The sequence below is a fragment of the Aspergillus sydowii genome, assembly GCF_001890705.1.
Source record: "Aspergillus sydowii CBS 593.65 unplaced genomic scaffold ASPSYscaffold_3, whole genome shotgun sequence".
Taxonomy (NCBI): Eukaryota; Fungi; Ascomycota; class Eurotiomycetes; order Eurotiales; family Aspergillaceae; genus Aspergillus; species Aspergillus sydowii.
The window spans coordinates 439,929-459,332 of record NW_024467861.1 but is presented as its reverse complement, the minus strand read 5'-3'; the positions used below and the strand labels follow the sequence as shown (position 1 = coordinate 459,332).

Genomic DNA, 19,404 nt, shown 5'->3' with positions numbered 1-19,404 from the left:
AGGGTCCTGATAATACTGTAAACATACTCTAATAATCTGTTCGATTTTTAGGTCCGACTACTAAGGCGAAAGGGCCTAATGAACTTGACGAGACGCTGGGCCGCTACACCAAAAACCCTGAAAGGCTGGTGGCCAGCCAGCTATCTCCAACAAAACTCTCGCCTTGTATCAGTGTAGAATGGCGTAGCATTATATGCTAGATGCCACATTGAATACGACGACCACTGTGACCCGAAGCTGATCTTCTACCCCTCCGATATCCAATTCTTTATTAAATTCGAACTCCGAATGACCATGGCCTGGAAGGATTGAATGATCGTGATATCAAGAAGACAAAAAAAGACTGTAAGTCTGCAGGCAAGGGAGGAGAGGATAATAATGACGTTATGACAGAGCCGGAGGGCATTGATTTAGATGCCATGGACAGTGAAGGCCATCCGAAACACGGGCCATGGACGGAGAGTCAGATTCTGTTTAATTGTCGGATATATTGAATATGCCTCATGGACTGTCAAGCATGCCTTAGACTTTGACGTTATAGAGCTGCTATAGATATTAATATAAAATATTGGACGAGCGTCTCCCCCAAACCACAGTAATTCTTTTCAATCTTACTCCAGGGCCCTTTTCTGGGCGGACACATCACCAGCATTGACTGTATGTAACAAGCTAAACCCCCCGTCAGTCACAATGGTAGCCCCGTTCAAATACCCTCCTGCCTTGGAGCTCAAGAACACAATCAACGAAGCAATATCGTTTGGATTTCCGACTCTGCGGTTCGGAACCATGCTCCCCATCACGTCTGGGCCACCTACTTTATCAGACAGCACTGTGGACATCTTAGTCGGGTAGAAACCGGGTGCAATCACGTTGGTAAGGATATTTCGCGGGCCCAGTTCTATGGCGAGGTACTTGGCCATCTGGATCAGTGCTGCCTTGGATGCACCGTAACTGGGCATGGCAAGGTGTCCAGTACCGCCGGCAATTAAACCGGCGATGGAGTAGTTGATGATGATCCGAGATGCGTCCTCGCGCTGGGCATTTGCGGACAGGAGCGGGAGAAGCCTATTCAGATTTTAGTATCTACACCTGGAACATGATGTAGCTGCTTACTTCTGAATAAGAAGGAATGTCCCCTTGACATTGATGTCCATTACATCTGAGAACTCTTTCTCCGAATGCTCCTCCAAATATCCCATCGAGGTTGCTCCCGCATTGGCAAATATAATATCAACATGGTCAGTTGACTGCGATATCACACTGACTAGTCTGTCTAGCTCGTCCGCACGCGAGCAATCAGCAGGCACAGCAATGGCCTTTGCATTGGGGTGTTTGTTAGGCAATGCATTGAGGTCTGCGATGGCGTTTTCGCAGTCGGAGGGAGAGCGCGACGTTATAAAGACTTGAGAGCATCCGGATTGGAGTAATCTAAGCAGGCTAACCGTCAGTTGTACTCGTCTCTCTTTTCGCCAAATGGGTTACGTACCCTGATGCGGCGTAGACCCCAGCCCCCGAGTGCCTCCTGTGACAAGCGCGATCTTGCCATCGAGGGAGAATATTCCCTGGAAGTTCACAAGAGTGGCTTCTTCTGTAGTCGACAATACTTTCTGTTGTGACATTGTGTGTATTTTTAGGTAAATCGCGGTTCTGTGCTTGTCTTTTTTCCTGAATCTTCAAGAGAAACACACGCCCTTTTATAGGCCTTGATCAATCCAATTCTAGACGACGTTACAGATTTCTAATCTAGGTCTCTTTAGGTCGACCATGATCCCAGACCGTCAAATCATCATTTTACGGTGCATCTTTATCGTAGTGATCCTATGCGAGCTCCACTGGTTGCACTCTGCAGCTGCACCGGTAGTTAGGGCTATATCCATAGAGGCACAGCCTCAAATAGTCAACACTGACAAATGCATTTACCGTTGGTACCTTATATTAGCGATATCCTAATCCGTCAACGTACCGTCGTTGAGAATCGCCGAAACGATATACCGCCCAGCCCTAACTACGATACGGCCCCATGGGGAGGCTGACCAGGGCCCATCGGGGGGCAACGTTCACGTACCATGGTAACCGTCTGACCTATTTGTCACGAGGAGCAAACCCCGTTTCTGATATGTCGATCCTTGCGTACGTACACATGGCTTGGATCGAGAACTATTCTAGACCATGGCTCACCTGCCGTTCCAGCCGATCGCATATAACGGCGGTTAGAAACGCGACATTACAAATCGGAAATACAGGTAGAAGACGCCTGGTGGATTGTTCTATAAATCCAGCCGTCAGCATGTAGAACCAAAATCGAGCAATGCGTTTCTTATTCAAGCTTAAGCCAATATAGACATGGTTTCTTTCGAAATCCCTTACCCATTACAGCCGTCATTCCAGGATGTCCTGGACAATATAGCCCCCGAACCCTTCACACTATCCGCTTTCAAACACTTCTTGATCCAGCGACATGCTATCGAATCCCTCCAATTCCTGCTTTGCTTCCGGCACTACGCAACCCTCTACTCCCTGTCCGCCCCGGAACCTGAATCAGCCACCACAGAACACCCACAGCGCGAAGCACTCTCAACATTATGGCAGAACCTCGTGTCACACTATATAATCCCGGGGTCTCGCAACGAGATCAACATCACCACCCAGCAACGACATGCTTTACTAGCGCACCACCATCCTACGCCTCAACCTTCTGTTCTTGAACAGACCGTACAGCAAATTGCGGAGGCGCTGAGAATATCCGTCTTCGCCGAGTTCGTCAATAGTGTGGATATGCAGAATCGCAAGTATAGAGTGTACACGAGGAGTGCGAGTATGCCGGCTGCGCCGACTTTATCGTATCTAGCCGCGACATCTACCGATCCTGATGCTGCTATCCGGGTGAAGCGGAGCGCGTGGTTCAGGTGGCCGTATCGGCGGAAGTACAGTATAAGTATAGACCAAGATTCAGGGAAGTGGAAGCGCAAAGCAAAGACGGTTGTTGGGTTGTTGCATATTTAATGCTTTTTCAGTTTCTTGGTTTAGACGGTTTTAGCAGATACATATTTTCTCTAGCAGCCCTAATACATCGACTTTGATATACGATTCACCTACTTTCCACTATCGTCGCTTCGTTCATGCCCGATACTACTTACTTGATAAGGCCTCGCCACGAAATTGGATACGCGGCGTATTTGTGCAGTAAGCTCAAGCCGGAAAAGGGGGCAGAAAATAACCAAGAAGGGGAACAGAGGGAGGAATTAGCAGGTAAAATAAAGTGGCCAGATAGTTTATTACAGAGTAGATACAGTATCGATGTAAAAAGACCAGGCTGTCGCAATTGTGACTGGGCTGATGAGATGCATTATTATTCCTCAGTAGTTCTTTCATATGAAATCTGAATACCGATAAATATAAATAACAATAGACCAGGTTTAATGGAAATAGGTCTAGCAGAGGTATACAACTCCGCGGAACTGAAGTTTGACAGCCCTAATTATCCATCATAACGCATATATGCATTAATTGAGTCCAACACTTTTATTATTAGCAGTCTAGGCTTTCGCACCAATCCTCCAGCTTTACACAACCATTACCAAGACACTGTTGAATTAAGAGAATATTTACCCTTCACCACCTTGAATCCGACTGGCATGTCTGGTAGCCTATAGAACGGGCAGCTGTCTGAGATAGCTATCGGCAAGTTGATTAATAGGCTTTAATCGGTGGAGAAAAGAAACGAGTTCCGAGAAATGCATCTCGGCATGATTGCCCTTTTCATGGGACAACAACTCGGCAGCAGAATAAACCATGTATGGTGTGAATGGATGGATCTTCCCTGTCAGCATAGAACTTTTTTGTATAGAGAAGTGGAGTGGTACCTTGAAAACACTCAGACTATCCAACGACCGACACAGAATGGCAACTTGAGCAGCTGCACTCTGCGCATCTTTGTACAGACAAACTGCTTCTTCGTTCATATCCTCCTCGGTAAGGAAATCCCGCAGGATATTTCGCAGGTATATAACAGTAGCATGTGCCATCATAGTCGCGAACAGATGCATTGGGCTCGATGACCATCCCGTCGCATCAGATGTGTACGAGATAAGCTGCAGTTTCTGACGCAGGCTTGCATGGATCCACCGATGTCTCTCCCAGAAGTCACTGTTGGTGCTGCCGTATACGGATTCCACTAACGTCTGCTGTCGGTGTGAGGCGCAGCGCCCGCAGATGGTCACGAATATGATCAACTGCGTATAAGCGGGTAGGGGAGACTCGGAGGCCATGGCTTCAGAGAGAAATGGGCCGATTCGCGGGTTTTCGTCTTGAAAGTCTGGCTCTGGAGCTGGGAGGCGAGTGCAAATCTCCACGCCTGAGTCAGTACAGAACAATCACAACAATCAGATGTGTAGAAGCTACTTACGACGAATTCACTAAAGTTGAGTGGCCAGTTGTTTCGTATGCTGACCAGGCGATCAATGCAGTAGATCATCCAGAAGGTGCGTCGGCGTTCCTCCGTCTCCGTGGGTGTGTGCTCCATTGCTTCTGTCAGAATGTTGTGATCGCAATCGATTTTGTATAGCCCCAGTGGGTGGACTAATCGGCACGCACGGCCCAGGCTCAACCAGCCTCTTCGGTAGAACATCTGCAGGAACTCGTAAAGCGAGACCAACGCCCACGCCTGGACTTGTTCGATGTCAACAGGGTCCAAGCCAAAGGTGTTGAGCTCGAGTTCCTCGAGTGCCCGTCGCGTCTGTAGGTAGAGACCTTTGGCGGTCCTGGTGTACTGTGATGATAGCGAGGCAGCTACCGTCCACATGGCGAGCTTCAGGCATGTCTGGCTGGGTGTCAAATTAAAGGCACTCGCCCAGTTGAAGAAGCGGCGCCTTTGGATGAAGGGCATGCATGGGTGGACCCGGTCGAAGTACAGATCGGTTCTGTGGGTGTCAGTATACCTCTCTACAGTTTCTGGGTATAAAACTTACAGGTCTGACTTTTCGAGATCAGAGAGGCCAGCCCCGTTTGGAGACTGGCCCCCCATCGGAAAGCCATCAGGCGAAAGCATGCCATTAGAAGAAGGTAGATTAGCGGATATAACTGGATCCTGCTCGATCTGGCTGAACTGCAAGCATGTTTCTCCAGATGTATCGTCTTTCAGACTCCCTGGTACGCCTTCCTGCAGGCGGCCTTTAAGCTCAGCTATCATCTGGTCAGTTTAACCCAGTTGCGTCTGAGTACGTATACACCTACCGACTTGCATTCGAAGGGTCTTTAAGAGACCCTTCTTTGGCCCGCGGGCCGATTTCCTGGCAATGATTCTACATGTCAGACCGCCGTCCACGCAGGCACCGCACCTGGGCGTCTCCCCATCGCAGCGGACCTTGCGCTTGCGGCATTCCTCGCAGGCAATCTTGCCCTGGGCCCAATGGCCGTCTGAAAGTTGACGGGGTCGGTGATCAGTATTTGCTTCAGGGTGAGTCGCGGCCATCACTTAACAAACGCAGTATTGCAAGACAATAACGATAACAATAACAATGCCGCTCAGCGACTGTCAATGAATCCTGGAGAATCTGCTCCATTTAACTGGTCTTATCTCCATTGCTTGACCCAGCAAACGCTTTTTCCGTTTTGGAGTCTAGTGTTGAGCAGAACCAGGGCACATGCTTCTTGCTGGTTTGCAGCATGAGTTTGACAGCTGGCAGTCCTTGGTTTGGATGTTTGGACGCGGTCTAGAGCACGGCTTAATCATGACATCAAACAGGCCATGGCCCTCTTTACCGTTTAAACGAGAGACGATCGTATTCGCAATCCATGTAATCCGTGGTCGTTGCAAAGTCTGGCACGCCCGACAGTCTGGTTAAACCTCACAGCTCTCTCGGTTCATTCCCCGTAAACCTTGATAAGGCTTACACATGGCTTGCAAATCGTATTATATAAACATAGCCGATGCTGCTATTGCCCCACCGGTCAGTTGCAAAGGGTATATCCATCCGAGATAAGCTCCAGCTTCGGGCTTTGGGGCCCCGGATTTGGCAGAGATGACGTGTTTGGATAGCCTGGCATTAATAATGCTTCACAGGTATGTTCTCTTGCTTCTAGAATGTCAATTTCGAATACGCGCTGGCCTGTCAAAATGCCGGGGAAAAGGTTCCACGCAGCCATCTCATGACCCAGCGCATTATTAATTAACTGCAGCGCCGAATCACCGGAATCAGCCTCAATCAGCCTCTCGCAGGCGGCCTGCCCGAGCCTGGGTCGAGATCGTCCATGCCGATGACCCAGTAGCCTATCGTGATGTTTGTCTGGTTGTCCAGAAGTCTTATCGGAGCATGGAATGGTCGGCACGGTGCACTGGGGCCTGTTTCTGTATAATACAGTAACCCTATTAAATCAACATTAATACAATAAATACGCGTACTCGTATGTATTTAAATGCAGCACATGAATCCGAACACGCCGCAGCCAATCAGATCCACCCATTAGACCGAGGCACCGATCACCAACAGAGAAAAGCGACGCGACAGTCCAACTCTTCTCATCTCTCCTCTTTGGTTCATCAGAATGTCCATTCTGCGGTACCTCTATCTGAAGCTCGCGGCGGCCATCATCCGCACGCTCAGTCGGCTACCCGGCCGAATCCTGTCTAGCCCGGATCTCGTGCGCCACATCCCCTCGCGCGATCCCCGGCGCACCATCAAGGCGCACCTGTACCACCCAACACCAACAGCCAAGGACCAGGCTCCCAAGCCCAAGCCCGTCCTGCTCAACTTCCATGGAAGCGGATTCATGATCCCCGCCCATGGCTCCGACGACGCCTTCTGTCTCCAGATAAGCCGCGAAACAGGGTCGATCGTCCTCGACGTCCAGTACCGGTTAGCGCCCGAGCACCCCTTCCCGGCAGCAATCGAGGACGTCCAGGATGTCGTGCGCTGGGCGTTAAACCAGCCGGAGGTCTTCGATCTCTCGCGCGTGTCTATCTCCGGGTTCAGCGCGGGCGCAAACCTCGCCCTCGTAGCAACTTCCTCCTTGTTTCCCCCAGGCACATTCCGCTCCGTACTGGCCTTTTACCCTAGTGTCGCGGCGTTCATTGACCCTTATACGCTAGTACCGCCTGAAACGGGTGGACGGCCCATCCCGGCGTTTGTGCTCCGCTTGTTCAGGCAGGCTTACGTGCAGTCGCCGGATCTCAGTCTGCGAGACCCGCGCATTGCGCCTAGTCTTGCGGATCCAGGTCGGTTTCCGAGGAATGTTCTGTTTGTCACGGCCGGGTATGATACTCTGGCTCTTGAGGCTGAGAAAATGGCCCAGCGGCTTGGTGAGGATCCGGAGCGGCGTGTTGTGCATGAGCGCATGGATAAGTGTGACCATGCTTGGGATAAGCTCGCTAGAGAGGGGACTCGGGGGTGGGAGATGAAGGAACGGGCTTATCGTCTGGCTGTGGAGATGTTGGAGAATTGAATCCTCTGCTAGACGTGGTTTGTTATTTGCATTCTATCTCTGTATATGGCATGAATTATGCTGTTTATATATACTAGATACCGGGATATGCGAATGGCACATACCCATAATCCGAAACAGGACTTTGGTCAACACCTTCTCTGTGAAGTAACCACACTTCAGTACAGAGTCACATCGAAATGGATAGGTCACCAGTGTTTCCAGACTCACTGCACCACTAGCGATTGCGTAGTTGGCATCTCCTAGAGACAGTACGTGCAACCTGCAATCGTGCCTGATCATTAAAACTAGCAAAATGCTTTTGCTGTCCGCACTTTGTAGTAGAAGCTGGCGAGCGAAGTAGAACTCCCTTCTAGTAACTCAATACCGGCGGATAAGCCATATTGGCTACCGTACTTCTACTGGCAAAGAGACTAGATATAATCTGATAAGATTAGAGTGCTTAGACACAGCAAATAATTCTTGTTTATCTTATTTATAGTACTGAAATAGCCCGCAAGAAAGTCTTTAGTCCTGTATTAACTAAATATTACTAGGTTTACTAATAAAGCAGAGGTCGCTTCCCAGCCATACAGTAACGTCTTTCACAGGACTGGGATCAGCATCCAGTCGTCACTGTCTGCCTGCAGTTCACAGCCTCGTTACAGCGGCCAATCTCGTGTTGGGCTCTGACCAGCTCTCCCCACCGCAGCCTCGTCAGGGAGCCTCGTCAGTCGCCTTTTTCTCTTTCTTTCTTTCATTCAATTCAGGGTCCGACGAAAAGCAGCAGGGCCCACGATGCCTAAAGATTCCAAATCTACCCACGATGAGCCAACACCTATCCCAGTCGAGCAATCCAGATCGTCTCCTGTCAACCTCGCCCATGAGTCCATCTCCAGGTATGTCTCTTCCAGTCCGAAAAGATAAGGGAAACCCATGATTGACTGTACTATGTAGCCCTGTCCGACCATACGCCTGCGACGGCTGCGGCAAGAGCTTCTGGCGCCCAGCCGACCTAAAGCGACACCGAAGTATCATCGACCACCCAGTCTTCCAGGACTGCCCTATCCAAGAATGCTCGCGCAAGGATAGATACGGCTTCCAGCACCGCGACCACTTGGTCGAGCACTTGCGCGCGCACCACCACATGGACGCTCCCAAACGTCGGGCCGCGAAGCGATTGAGGGGCTTTGATGGCGCTTCAGGAACCACATCATCCAGTCTCGGGTATAACAAACACCCTGAATATGCGTCCTCTGTTTCCTCACACGATCGCATGTCTAAAGAGGCGGAAGTTATTCCAGAAAATGCTACATCTCCACCCTCCGCAAAGCCGATAGGATCTAGGCGCTCACCTTACGAAAGCCACCCGCCCATGGTGTCACCTTCGCCTTTCAACGCAAGCCGGTCAGTAGTGTCTGCGTTAGACTCAGTGGACTCTGGATACGGATCAGCTAGTTTTCATCCACCTAGTTCATTTGCGAAATACGCGAAATGGGAGACCGAACCTTCCTTGGGTCCTGGTGATCCTGGACATGGCGATTTCCACGACTCTGGCATATTATTTCCCGTATCTCGCCCTAAGCTTTTGGGACACACTGTCCTGGAAGATCTGTATATCCCAGGGCCTGTGAAGCATAGATATGTTTGTCTGCTCGCCAGGCTCATCGCAGAATCTGTCGCTTGCTATAAGCCCACGCATTACGTTATAGATCAAATTTGTGAGGCCCTTCCGGATCTTCTCGAGCAATTCGCCTTGAGTATCGGTGGAAATAATTACAGCGTGATGGCGGTTCTTCTCAGATACAAAAGGTAAGCCTTTGCTGGAAAGTATGAGTTAATCAAGCTGACCAGGCCGTGTAGTGAAATCACGCCTTGCTTCAGGGTCTTTATATTGAGGGATGNTGTGGAATCGATAGATGAGTTGACCGCGCGTTTAAAGGAGGGAGAAAACCGCCAAACACCAGACATATACTCAGCACAAGACGAGATGCAGGTGCTAATAGAGCAACAACTGGAAATGCCGGGAGTGTCGGCATTGGACATGGACGAGCTTACCTATGAAGAAGAGGGGAGTAGCTCCATCCGGGATCATCAGGTTTTTCCAACAATCAAAAAATATGCTACGCTCATACAAGGATCCCCAGCATACCGAAAGCTCCTGGCAGATGTCCGCTGTGAATGCCTATTCGACCCTGCGATACCAAATACCGTTGCCAACATTAGCGGAACAATTTACGCCGCGATTCGCACTACCGAAACAATATGCACCAAGATTCCTCCTTCTACTGTACAAATGAAATTCAAGGTTTACTGGAATCCGAACCTTTTTGTCCAAGAGCAGTGCTACCAGAGTGCTCCGGAAACTGCGCTACATGATGCCATCACGCTGACAGGCTCCACCTCCGTGGCACAAGCAGCAACGTGCGCCCAGTATCTTCAGCAGACCTGGCCTGCTATCGGCCTTGAGGTACTAGAGCTGTTACATGATTTTGCTCGAGATCGTGGGACCCAAGCAGCTTTTCGTAGGTTACCTCCGGTGCTTTTCTACAATTTACTAACGATGGGTTTGTCGCACAGTGGCGCTGCAAAACGATACTCTGCTGGAGGTTGAGGCGCAGGCTGATCATAATCATACCCCAGTCCTTACTATTCAGGTTATTGGGCCTGTCCCAAGTGTGGTTGAGGTAGGGGAAGTCCTTGCTTGGATGGGCTCTGCTCTGCGCTCCTCGCCCTACCCAGAAGGGGTTGCCTACTGCAGTCCAATTGTCTCATGTGAGCAGCTGCCTCGTTCCCGCGCAAGATTCCAAACAATCATCAACTTCTCTACACGGCATGAAGGTGAAGGTCAAAAGGCTGCGATGAACGGTCAGTGCTGGCACAACCTATTCAGAAACCCACTCGTCGTGGAAGGTTATAGGATTCCACGAAGACCCTCTGCAGAACAAGGACTTCAAATACCCTTGGTTATGATGACGGCAATGTGCGAAACAAGCCATATCAATCCTTTCGCAGGGGGTGTCTTTATCAAAGGCTTTTCAACAATCCTCGTGCCGACCATGTATCGTGATGACCTGGTAATGTGGCATTTGCTCTTCAACTCCAGCGGTGATCGAATCTCTTATAATGAGGCGGTTTCTCTATGCGCCACGAACGTGTCTACGTTTGACCTTCAGAATGCACGTCATATCCTCGGGTGGTGCTCTGAAATGAAGCTCTATGCAGGTACATAACCACCTATGAAGCCATTTGCACCTCCCTAGCTGATACACATAGGGGCCTACGATGCGAATTATGACATCAAAAACTCTAACCTCCCGGGTGTTCCTTATGGCTCACCTTTGCAAAACATGTCCATATCCATGGGGCAAATCGTGCAGGGAGGCCCGCCAATAAGCATTGGAGATAAAGATATCCCCGCGCATGTTACTCGTAATGGCTACGCAAGAAGGCTAAAGTGGATCAAGAAACGCTTCGTCCTGCTCTGGGACGAAGGAAGCCAGCGTGGGTGGTTTATTAACGGAGCCACTGCCCTCCTGCACCTCGTTCGCACGTCCCTGGAGAAAGAGAAGGACAGTGAATTTTCAGCTTTAACGTTATTTGACCCTTCGAAGATCAAAGAAAACCGCTTATATCGGCCAGACTCTGCAGGATGGGTCTTGTCGGACAAAGGTAACCTTCAGTTAACAGTGTATGCGGACGACGACGAGCATGTCCGTTTCCGAGACCAGGTCACTCGATTCTACGAAGTGATGGAAAAGATGATCGACTATCAGTCCGGGACACTAAACAAAGACCCTACCGCCGGTATGACTAGGTCAGCCCTAGAGGGATGGGACTTTGATGATATCGCGAACGAGCGTGATCCAGCTCATCCCCGGGCAGCTGCGCTGGACGCATCCGCCAGGTCTTGGATGGACTTGATCAGGTCCATCGATGCTATAACACTCTTTGGCCGAGACTTTGGCGAGATTATCCGGTCAGCAGATAAATGCCCGAAATGGTCTACAGTGCCGTGCGGACTGTCCTACATTGCCGTCTGCAGTGCAGATCTTCAGGAGATTATTACGGCAGGGCGCGGCAACCCATTCTCTAAACCAGTCAGATTAACAGATGAGCTCCTCTGGTATATTCCGGAAGGCCTGCCTTGCACTTGCGAGTGTTTATCCGAGGATGGAACTACTCATTCGGACTTGGCCCAAGTCTTGCTCCCGTCCAGCATGAGTGACCGTCTGGAAGCGAAATGCGTAGTCCATAAAAACATGGACAATGGGGCGTTTATCTTTGGTCATAACACGTTGTATCCATGGTATTGGGGTGACCTTGGGGAGCCTTCGAGTCAGCCCCCCACTACCACTCAGTTTGGTACCTCTCCATCATGCTACGATAGTGGGCTTGGAGGGATGACCTCTTCTGCTGCTTCTGATAGGGATACTGCATCTGGGTCAATCAGAAGGTTTGAAGATTCTCAGCCTTTGTCGGAGACTACCATTACGGTTTTATCAAGCTCTGACGCCTCTACTTCTGACGATTATACGATTGGTATTATTTGCGCCCTGCATACAGAACTCAAAGCCATTCGACTCCTATTCGATGCCTCCCATGGTGGCATACCGGTTTCGAAACATGATCAGAATGCCTACGCCTTCGGAAGTATGTGCAGGCACAACATCGTCGCGACCTGTCTTCCCGATGGCGAATACGGAACGAATCCCGCGGCGGACGTTGCATCTAATATGAAGCGCAGTTTCCCACACCTCCGAATCTGTCTTCTAGTTGGGATAGGTGGAGGCGTGCCGTCGCAAACCGATATTCGATTAGGAGACGTCGTTGTGAGTAAACGCCACGGAGCCAATCCAGGGGTCCTACCGTACGATATGGAAAAGGCACTGGATAAGGGCGTATTCCATATAAACGGATGTCTGGACTCGGCGCCTCGACGGGTCAGATCGGTATTGAGCGAGATGCAGTCTGACCCGGCTCTCGCAAAGGATCCTCTCAAGGACTATCTCCAGCAAATCCAGGACTTGGATGGGGAGTATCACTATCCCGGCGCTGTAAATGACAAGCTATATATGCCTTCCTATCCGCACGCCATGGGCGAGGCCGCTTGTACCAGCTGTAGCCCTGACGGCGAGCAACAGAGACCACCGAGACAGTCATCTCAACCAGTGATACACTACGGTACCATTGCGTCTGGGAACAAGGTCATACGAGACGCAGCAACTCGAGACAGGTGGGGCAAGGAGCACAATGTGCTATGCTTCGAAATGGAGGCAGCCGGGATCATGAATATTCTGCCTTCACTGATCATCCGCGGCATTTGTGATTACTGTGATAGTCACAAGAATAAGCTGTGGCAAAGATATGCTGCGGCCTCGGCGGCGGCTTTTGCGAAGTTGCTTTTGTCTCATATACGTCCTGAGAGCGAGGAGTAGTCATGTGCAAAGTATTTGAGGCTCTATATTTTATATGGGAAACATAGTAAGGGCATGTCATAGGAGATTCTCGTAGGCGTAACATTGTTCGCAGCACACCCGCTTTAGGGCAGGAATACAGGAAGTTCTAGACCGCCAGAGTATGGCACAGTCATTGATCTGAAAGGGCTACCTAGATTATCCAAGTACTGGAGAAACTCTCCGAACAATACGTAAACCGGCACTATGTTTTCGGTGACAATAACAGTGCCCGTCTCATATGAGCCTGCAGCAATTTCAACGTCGGCAGGGCAAGTGATGTCCAGACTATGATGATGTTAGCAATTATTCCCATTTCCTGTAGAGCCATGGAGCATACTGTCCAAAGGTAAAAGATCCGTTAAGGGCGTATCCTGTCGGGAGAGTTAGGATATTAACATGGTTTATCACAGTCTCGACAGCCACAGCCCAGTACTCTTTTGCTCTCCGGACCCTTTACAGGCTCGTGTTCAGTAATAATAGCCCTGCCAGAGAATTCTCTCCAACTGCCAGAGCAAGGGGGATCTTGGGTTAGGAATAAAGCTAAACCTGAAGTGTCAAAAGTAATATAAGTCTTAGGGAAGGGGTCGTGCATTTGTACGTATTGACTCGCGACCAAGACGGTCTCGAATAGTACTGATCCATTCTTCCTCGGTATGTAATTACGCTCCATTAGAAAGCCAGACTCAAGTCGAGCATGTTAATTTCCATCCAGTGGCCAGTCCTCGAAAAATGTTGTCAGAGCGCGGCTCATTGCACAAGCCATGACACTACCATGGTCCTCTCCTTCATACTCATTCAACGTTACCGCAGCGAGCTTCTCGCTATTTTGAAGCCTTTTACGCATCTTCTTGATATTAACTCCCGTTCCTCGTGCCTTTGCCACATCCTTTCGCTCGTCGTAATGCTCCTTAGTCTCGCCATGCCAGCGAGGGGGGTCTTGCTCGTAGGACCCAAAGAACATCATAAGACTGGGAGCAGACAGATCAGACTTTTCAGTATATTCTTTCTCCTCCTTTAGAACGTAATAGTCAACCCACTCGATGGAAGGACTACTGGCCATGTAACAGTCAAAAAGGGAAGGACATGTGAAAAGCGCATGCAGCACGAAAAGGCCCCCGTAGGAATGCCCAAACAGGGCCTCTCGGGTGATACTCAGTTGCGGAAACTTCGATCTCACAAGTTCTCGCACATTTTGCCGAATAAAATCTAGGAAGGCGTTGGCTCCTCCAAACTGTGCTGTCGCCCCGGGACAGGGTGGCGTCATGTCAAATGCTCGACGCTGCTTGTCATAAACCTGCCCTTCGAGAGGGTATCCGATTGCAACGACGATTCCGCCTCCAGAGTAGTGTGGTCCAGTGGCTCGACGCCAGGCGGCCTCTGTTGCTGTCATGAACAGCGCATTGCCATCCACGATGTATCTGCTTTGGTTCAGCTGCGGTATATTGTAAGATTGAAAGCGTCATGACTCACATAACAAGTGCCTGTTTCCCAGCTGATAGATCGCTGTCTGTCCAGTGTCGTGGCCATGATATCTGGATAATATAGTGCTCTCCGTTGGGAGCCTGGATATCCCAGTTCTCGGAATGTGGAATGCACACTTGGGTCTGGCTCGAGCGCATGATAATGCAGTAAGATTTTATTGTAAAAAGGAAGCAAGCAAGGAAAAGCTTAGAAAGTTTTATATGCAAAGACTGCTTGTGTTCATGGATCTCTTTGGCCCCTTACGACCTCGTATTCGTGGTTTCACAGCGCTAGGTTGAGTGATAATCGGCCTCTGTTCTCTTGCCTATTGGTCTCTATATGATAACCCTGCTGGATCAAACTCAGATAAATGGAGTTGGAGACTATCTGATCAGATAACAAGTCAGCCTTGTGCGTGAGATCAGCCTGTCTAGATGTCTACTAGTAACGAATACGAGAAACCGCCAACAAGTGAAAAAGAGAAAATCGGATAAGATCAGATAAGAAATCTACTCCGTATGTGCCCTGTATGTATTCACATATAGCCCTAATCTATACAATGTCGACTCTCTACTGTCTGTTCATCCCGCGCTCTATAGCATCGATCTGCAAAGCCAGAATGGGAGCAAACTGTCTCGACCACAGAAAACTGCCTGTCGTATACCAGAATCCTGGCATCCCAGTCGGCCTCCAGACCTACAAGTTATTAGCGAGTGCAAGCTGAAGTGAAGCAACGCGAACTTACCCCGATTCGCTCTTGATTGTCATCCAAGGCACAAATATCTCCTACCTTGTCCATCACGTCTTTGCCCATCAGGGCCGCGATCGTTTTGGCACTGCGTTCAAAGCCCGTCGCCAAAATGATAATGTCAGACTTGATTTCGGTGCCGTCGGCCAGGACTATTCCCTCTGGGGAGTATCCGTGGACACCCCGTTCACATCTTTGTATCTTGATTCGGCCGTCGATGATCATTTGGCACGCCCCTTGGTCAATGTAGAAATGACCTGCCTTGATGAGCTGATGGTCCAAAAGACTGTCGCCTTGTTCTCCCCTTTTCACTGCTAGTCCGGCCTTTTCCAAACCGTCCAGCATAACTTTATCGTTTGCCGACATCATCTGTGTCGCACCAACGCCCAGTGTACGCACAACAGCAGTTGGCAGCGAGTTACCCAAAAGGTCTGCATCCTCGGTACTTAGTCCTGGAGTGTTCCAGAGCGCCACCTGTGTCTTTTCAGTCGAATCAAGTGATGTAACATAGATAGGTTGGCGCTGAACCATCGTTACAGCCTTGGCCCCGTGGTGGACGAAATCCTGGGCAACATCGTGCGCGCTGGTTCCGGCTCCGATGATTGTGACTGTTTTGTTCTGCAAGCCTGGCACCAGGGCTGCCGATTTGTGTGTCGATGTGTGATAGACTTGGCCCTTGAATAGGTCTTTGCCAGGAAATGTAGGCTGAATTGGGATGGTACTGAATAGTCCGGTGGCCAGCACAACATGCTTGGGAGTGATAGTCTTAGTGTTGTCCTTGCTCTGGAGCTCGACCAAGTACCGTTGCGTCGACTCCTTGTATTCGATCTTACTTGCGAGGGTGGCTCGCCTGATGTTAAGGCCCATGATATCCCCATAGTGGTCCATCCATTTGGTAATGCGTTCCTTGTCGAGGTAGCGGGGCCAGTTAGCTGGGTACTTCAGGAATGGATAGTGGTCTGAGAATGTAGGAGTGTGTGATTTGATCGTGTCGTATCTCTCTCGCCACGAGTCTCCAGCTTGAGATGCTTTGTCCACGACCAGATACGTGATTCCTAGGTGCTGCAGATGCGCAGCAATTGCAAGTCCAGATTGGCCTAGTGATATATTAGCTTTGCGCACATAAAATAAGACTCAGACTCGATGACTCACCTGCTCCAACTATCAAGACTTGCAGATTACTATCAATCTGGTCGCTTGCTGCCGGCGCTCCACGACTAGATACACCACCCTGCATCTCTGCCTCCTTTTCCCTGCGTGAAAACAGCTCGTCCTGACCATTCAACATTTCAAGCACGGTGAACACCGTCCAAGCCTTCCACTGATCTGGTCCCACGTTGGCCAGCCTCAGAACACCCCTCCCAGTACCGAACTTGGTCTTGAAGCCAAACCCAGATTGGATGAACCGCAGCCCGCCCATATCAGCGAGCTGTGGCTGCAATGCGCCTGGTTGATCAGCTTTGGACTCTGCAAATTCAACCTTCGAACTGCGCAGGTAGTTGCATATAGCCTCAGCTCCATTATGGCATGCGATATCCCAGGAGAAAGACACGAAATCTCGCCACCACGACTCTTCTCCAAGGAAGTGGCTGGAGATGTCGTCTGGTCGACCCTGAGATAAGCTCTCTGTGAAAGATGAAAGCCAGTCATTGACGATTTTGGCTGCATCGAGGCGTTCTGGGTCCACGGATGGGTGCAGGGTGAGTTGCGGCAGGGCCGCCAACGGCGGATATTCATCATACATGGTTAATAAGAGATTTTAAACAAAGAGCTGAATGCCTATTCAGTCATCATACTTAAAGGGCAGTATTTATATTTGCAGCCAGGTTGTCGCCAAGTTTGTATTGTTAGAAGTACACTCGCGTATTCGTCCAGAAAGGGTTTAGTCTCGATTACTCGTCCCAAATAGGAAAGCCCCATATCCGGGCTGACAGCTGACGTCTTCAGCTGAACGAGCTGGACACTCTCGCATCCACAATCCACAACTCCTCTAACACAGACAGTCTGTCCAAGGCACTAAGGATACGCAGACACCGGTCACCTGGATGTCGCAGAGAGCGAATACTCGGAGCAGAGCCGGATGTCTGACGTGCAGGCAACGCCACGTCCGATGCGATGAGCAACGTCCATCTTGGTATGTGCTCAGCTAGTCAAAACTTGAAAGATAGTGGCCAGCTGCTTACTCTTTCACGGTGTACAATCTGACACCAATGTGGGTTCTTCGCTAACGCTATCTCGACAGCCAAGCCTGCCTTGCTGGTAACCGATCATGCAACTATGCAGCCCCGGTGATCCCCCTTCGGGATCGAAGGATGCTGCAAAAGAATGCACTACCACCTGGTCAGCAAGCTCCATGGGCATTGGCAAAGGCAGATGGTATGACTGGTCGAAAGCGGGCACCAGGTTCGGCTATGGACCCTTTTGATATACTTCCCATCAAAATGCCGTTCAAGTCACAAGAATTATATCACTACTGTATGTTGCGCTGGGATTAATGAGCGTTGGCATTGCTAAGTCGGTGTACTAGTCTATCACACCGGCGCGGCCTTTGCAGTGGCTCCGGCAGATCCAAAAGATGACTGGTTAGTTTGACAAACCCAGTGTTCTGTCATTGAAGTATAATCAATGCTTTTAGTATTGCTCTGGCGACGCACGATGAACATGCACTTCGAAGTACGCTTCTGCTTGCTGGCATCCATTATTGCTGGAATACAGGCAACCTACAGGACTATGAGTCCGCCTTTCTTTTCCACAAGGTTGAGAGCATACGCATCGTCAATTCTTGGCTTGGGGCTGCAGGCTCCAAAACGTTTCTCGCCTGTGTGAGACAGATCTTGACGATCTCCCTATCCGAGGTGAGAAAATGACTGGATTGTTAATGGCTCGCATTGAAACATTCCCTAATGCTTCTTACTAGGCGTGCCTTGGTAATCTGGCCGCTGCAGAGACTCACCTCAATGGTGTTATGGCCCTTTTCGACTCTCATGGACAGGCAGCCGGTGCCTGTGATAAAGTCGATGATATAGATAGCGAGCTCGCTAGTCGCTATCTTCTTCTGTAAGTATTCGGCAATCTAGAAGAGATTGTTTATTAACAGAACACTATGTAGAACATCATGCTTTGTACTTGCCCTGAAAAGCCGTCTTGAAGACTTTACGCTCTTTCGCGCGGCCCAGGGCATCGACCCCAATGACGATGGTTCCTCAAGTGAGGCCTTGCATTTAATGAAAATGTGGCACAAAATAGAGTATCGTGGCCTTGAGACCAGATTGAAAGCCATACGCCTGTTCCCGTATTTCTTCAGCCCGCCTCCGATTCACGGAAAACGGCCTAAATCGGTAGACGCTATGCCTATCATCGACTGTCTCAAAAAAATGACAGAGGCAGCAGATCTGGTGTGCACCAACCCCACGCCTCAGAATATTAACCGAGTCTGGAACGATGGCGGTCCTACCAAACTACTCCTGATTCTCGTTACTTCTCACATATCATCTTTTTCCAATGATGATAAGGATCAAGTCTCTGCAACTGGAGGAAAACCATCGCAACCTCTTCTTCAATCCTCCTGGAGCGGCATCTCTGCAGCAGTGGAGCTTTATATGCACAGTGTGCTCAACATCGTCAATGCAGGCGAGCCACTCGAGTCCCGGCTCCTGTACCGTATTCTTCTGATATTAAAGCGGGACATTGAACAGACTCGCGCCGACCTGGGCGGAACTCATGGAAGCTTACGTCAATCCCTTTGGTTTTGGAAAGCGTTTCTCGGAGCCCTAGCTCTGTCTAACCATATGGCCATTGATACTAGGGCTTCCACGCCTGATAAATGGTCGTGTGAGGCTGATCTTGACGACCTCTATGAATGGTTTCGCGACTGTGTTCGAGCCTGGAGTGCTGTTACTGGAACGACGGATTGGAGTGTAGTGCGATCTAGACTAGCAATGTTCGCCTGGCCAGCGGCATTATCTTGCGATGGAAAGGGATTTGGGGAGGATATATGGGCTCAGATGAAGAAAACTTACGGCTGACGTATGATCCGGCACAGTTACTCTGTGCTTGGAGTTGACATAAAAAGTAATATAAAAGTCAGCTTTTTTGGATTGGTATTTTATGCTAAAGTGGTAATGTTTTCCCGATTCAATAATTGGATCAATATATATATCATGATCAATTATTCAAAGCCCCAACCCAAGCAAGCCGAGATATTGGAACAGCATTAGCCAATTAAGCAGCATATGTACCAGCTAAATACAGCCAAGGCACTACCGTCTGGTGATATTGCGGAAAAGACAGATACAATAGCACTTTTTCTTATTGCGA

The 19,404-nt window shown here is 49.7% G+C and overlaps 8 protein-coding genes across 8 annotated transcripts; 4 read left to right on the top strand and 4 right to left on the bottom strand.

Annotated features, from left to right (window-relative positions):
- Positions 1 to 611: 611 nt before the first annotated feature.
- ASPSYDRAFT_148043 (SDR family NAD(P)-dependent oxidoreductase) lies at positions 612 to 1,619 on the bottom strand (the record flags this gene model as incomplete). Its single annotated transcript, XM_040841773.1, has 3 exons — positions 612 to 1,065; positions 1,114 to 1,428; positions 1,483 to 1,619. 3 exons carry the CDS (start codon positions 1,617 to 1,619, stop codon positions 612 to 614), a joined length of 906 nt encoding a protein of 301 aa, XP_040704290.1.
- Positions 1,620 to 2,343: 724 nt separating this feature from the next.
- ASPSYDRAFT_87070 (uncharacterized protein) lies at positions 2,344 to 3,003 on the top strand (the record flags this gene model as incomplete). The annotated part of the gene is made up of 1 exon (XM_040851773.1): positions 2,344 to 3,003. The coding sequence occupies one exon, from the start codon at positions 2,344 to 2,346 to the stop codon at positions 3,001 to 3,003; it is 660 nt and encodes a 219-aa protein (XP_040704289.1).
- Positions 3,004 to 3,647: 644 nt separating this feature from the next.
- Positions 3,648 to 5,470, bottom strand: ASPSYDRAFT_87069 (Zn(II)2Cys6 transcription factor; the record flags this gene model as incomplete). The annotated part of the gene is made up of 5 exons (XM_040851772.1): positions 3,648 to 3,815; positions 3,864 to 4,346; positions 4,406 to 4,919; positions 4,968 to 5,181; positions 5,233 to 5,470. 5 exons carry the CDS (start codon positions 5,468 to 5,470, stop codon positions 3,648 to 3,650), a joined length of 1,617 nt encoding a protein of 538 aa, XP_040704288.1.
- A 1,038-nt stretch (positions 5,471 to 6,508) lies between these two features.
- Positions 6,509 to 7,713, top strand: ASPSYDRAFT_42225 (uncharacterized protein). Its single transcript, XM_040846433.1, has one exon. The coding sequence runs from the start codon at positions 6,544 to 6,546 to the stop codon at positions 7,438 to 7,440; it is 897 nt and encodes a 298-aa protein (XP_040704287.1). The 5' UTR covers positions 6,509 to 6,543; the 3' UTR covers positions 7,441 to 7,713.
- A 482-nt stretch (positions 7,714 to 8,195) lies between these two features.
- On the top strand, positions 8,196 to 13,143 carry ASPSYDRAFT_130153 (uncharacterized protein). Its single transcript, XM_040840553.1, has 6 exons — positions 8,196 to 8,318; positions 8,377 to 9,231; positions 9,283 to 9,304; positions 9,362 to 9,944; positions 10,000 to 10,644; positions 10,696 to 13,143. Exons 1-6 carry the CDS (start codon positions 8,218 to 8,220, stop codon positions 12,855 to 12,857), a joined length of 4,368 nt encoding a protein of 1,455 aa, XP_040704286.1. The 5' UTR covers positions 8,196 to 8,217; the 3' UTR covers positions 12,858 to 13,143.
- A 432-nt stretch (positions 13,144 to 13,575) lies between these two features.
- Positions 13,576 to 14,497, bottom strand: ASPSYDRAFT_146560 (alpha/beta hydrolase; the record flags this gene model as incomplete). The annotated part of the gene is made up of 2 exons (XM_040841634.1): positions 13,576 to 14,299; positions 14,349 to 14,497. 2 exons carry the CDS (start codon positions 14,495 to 14,497, stop codon positions 13,576 to 13,578), a joined length of 873 nt encoding a protein of 290 aa, XP_040704285.1.
- Positions 14,498 to 14,650: 153 nt separating this feature from the next.
- ASPSYDRAFT_173138 (flavin-containing monooxygenase) lies at positions 14,651 to 16,856 on the bottom strand. The gene is made up of 3 exons (XM_040843434.1): positions 16,240 to 16,856; positions 15,085 to 16,184; positions 14,651 to 15,035 (listed from the first exon to the last, which is right to left on the bottom strand). Exons 1-3 carry the CDS (start codon positions 16,829 to 16,831, stop codon positions 14,910 to 14,912), a joined length of 1,818 nt encoding a protein of 605 aa, XP_040704284.1. The 5' UTR covers positions 16,832 to 16,856; the 3' UTR covers positions 14,651 to 14,909.
- Positions 16,857 to 17,045: 189 nt separating this feature from the next.
- ASPSYDRAFT_42220 (Zn(II)2Cys6 transcription factor domain-containing protein) lies at positions 17,046 to 19,344 on the top strand. Its single transcript, XM_040846432.1, has 6 exons — positions 17,046 to 17,221; positions 17,330 to 17,562; positions 17,615 to 17,669; positions 17,723 to 17,942; positions 18,005 to 18,144; positions 18,197 to 19,344. Exons 1-6 carry the CDS (start codon positions 17,133 to 17,135, stop codon positions 19,110 to 19,112), a joined length of 1,653 nt encoding a protein of 550 aa, XP_040704283.1. The 5' UTR covers positions 17,046 to 17,132; the 3' UTR covers positions 19,113 to 19,344.
- The last annotated feature ends 60 nt before the right edge of the window (positions 19,345 to 19,404 follow it).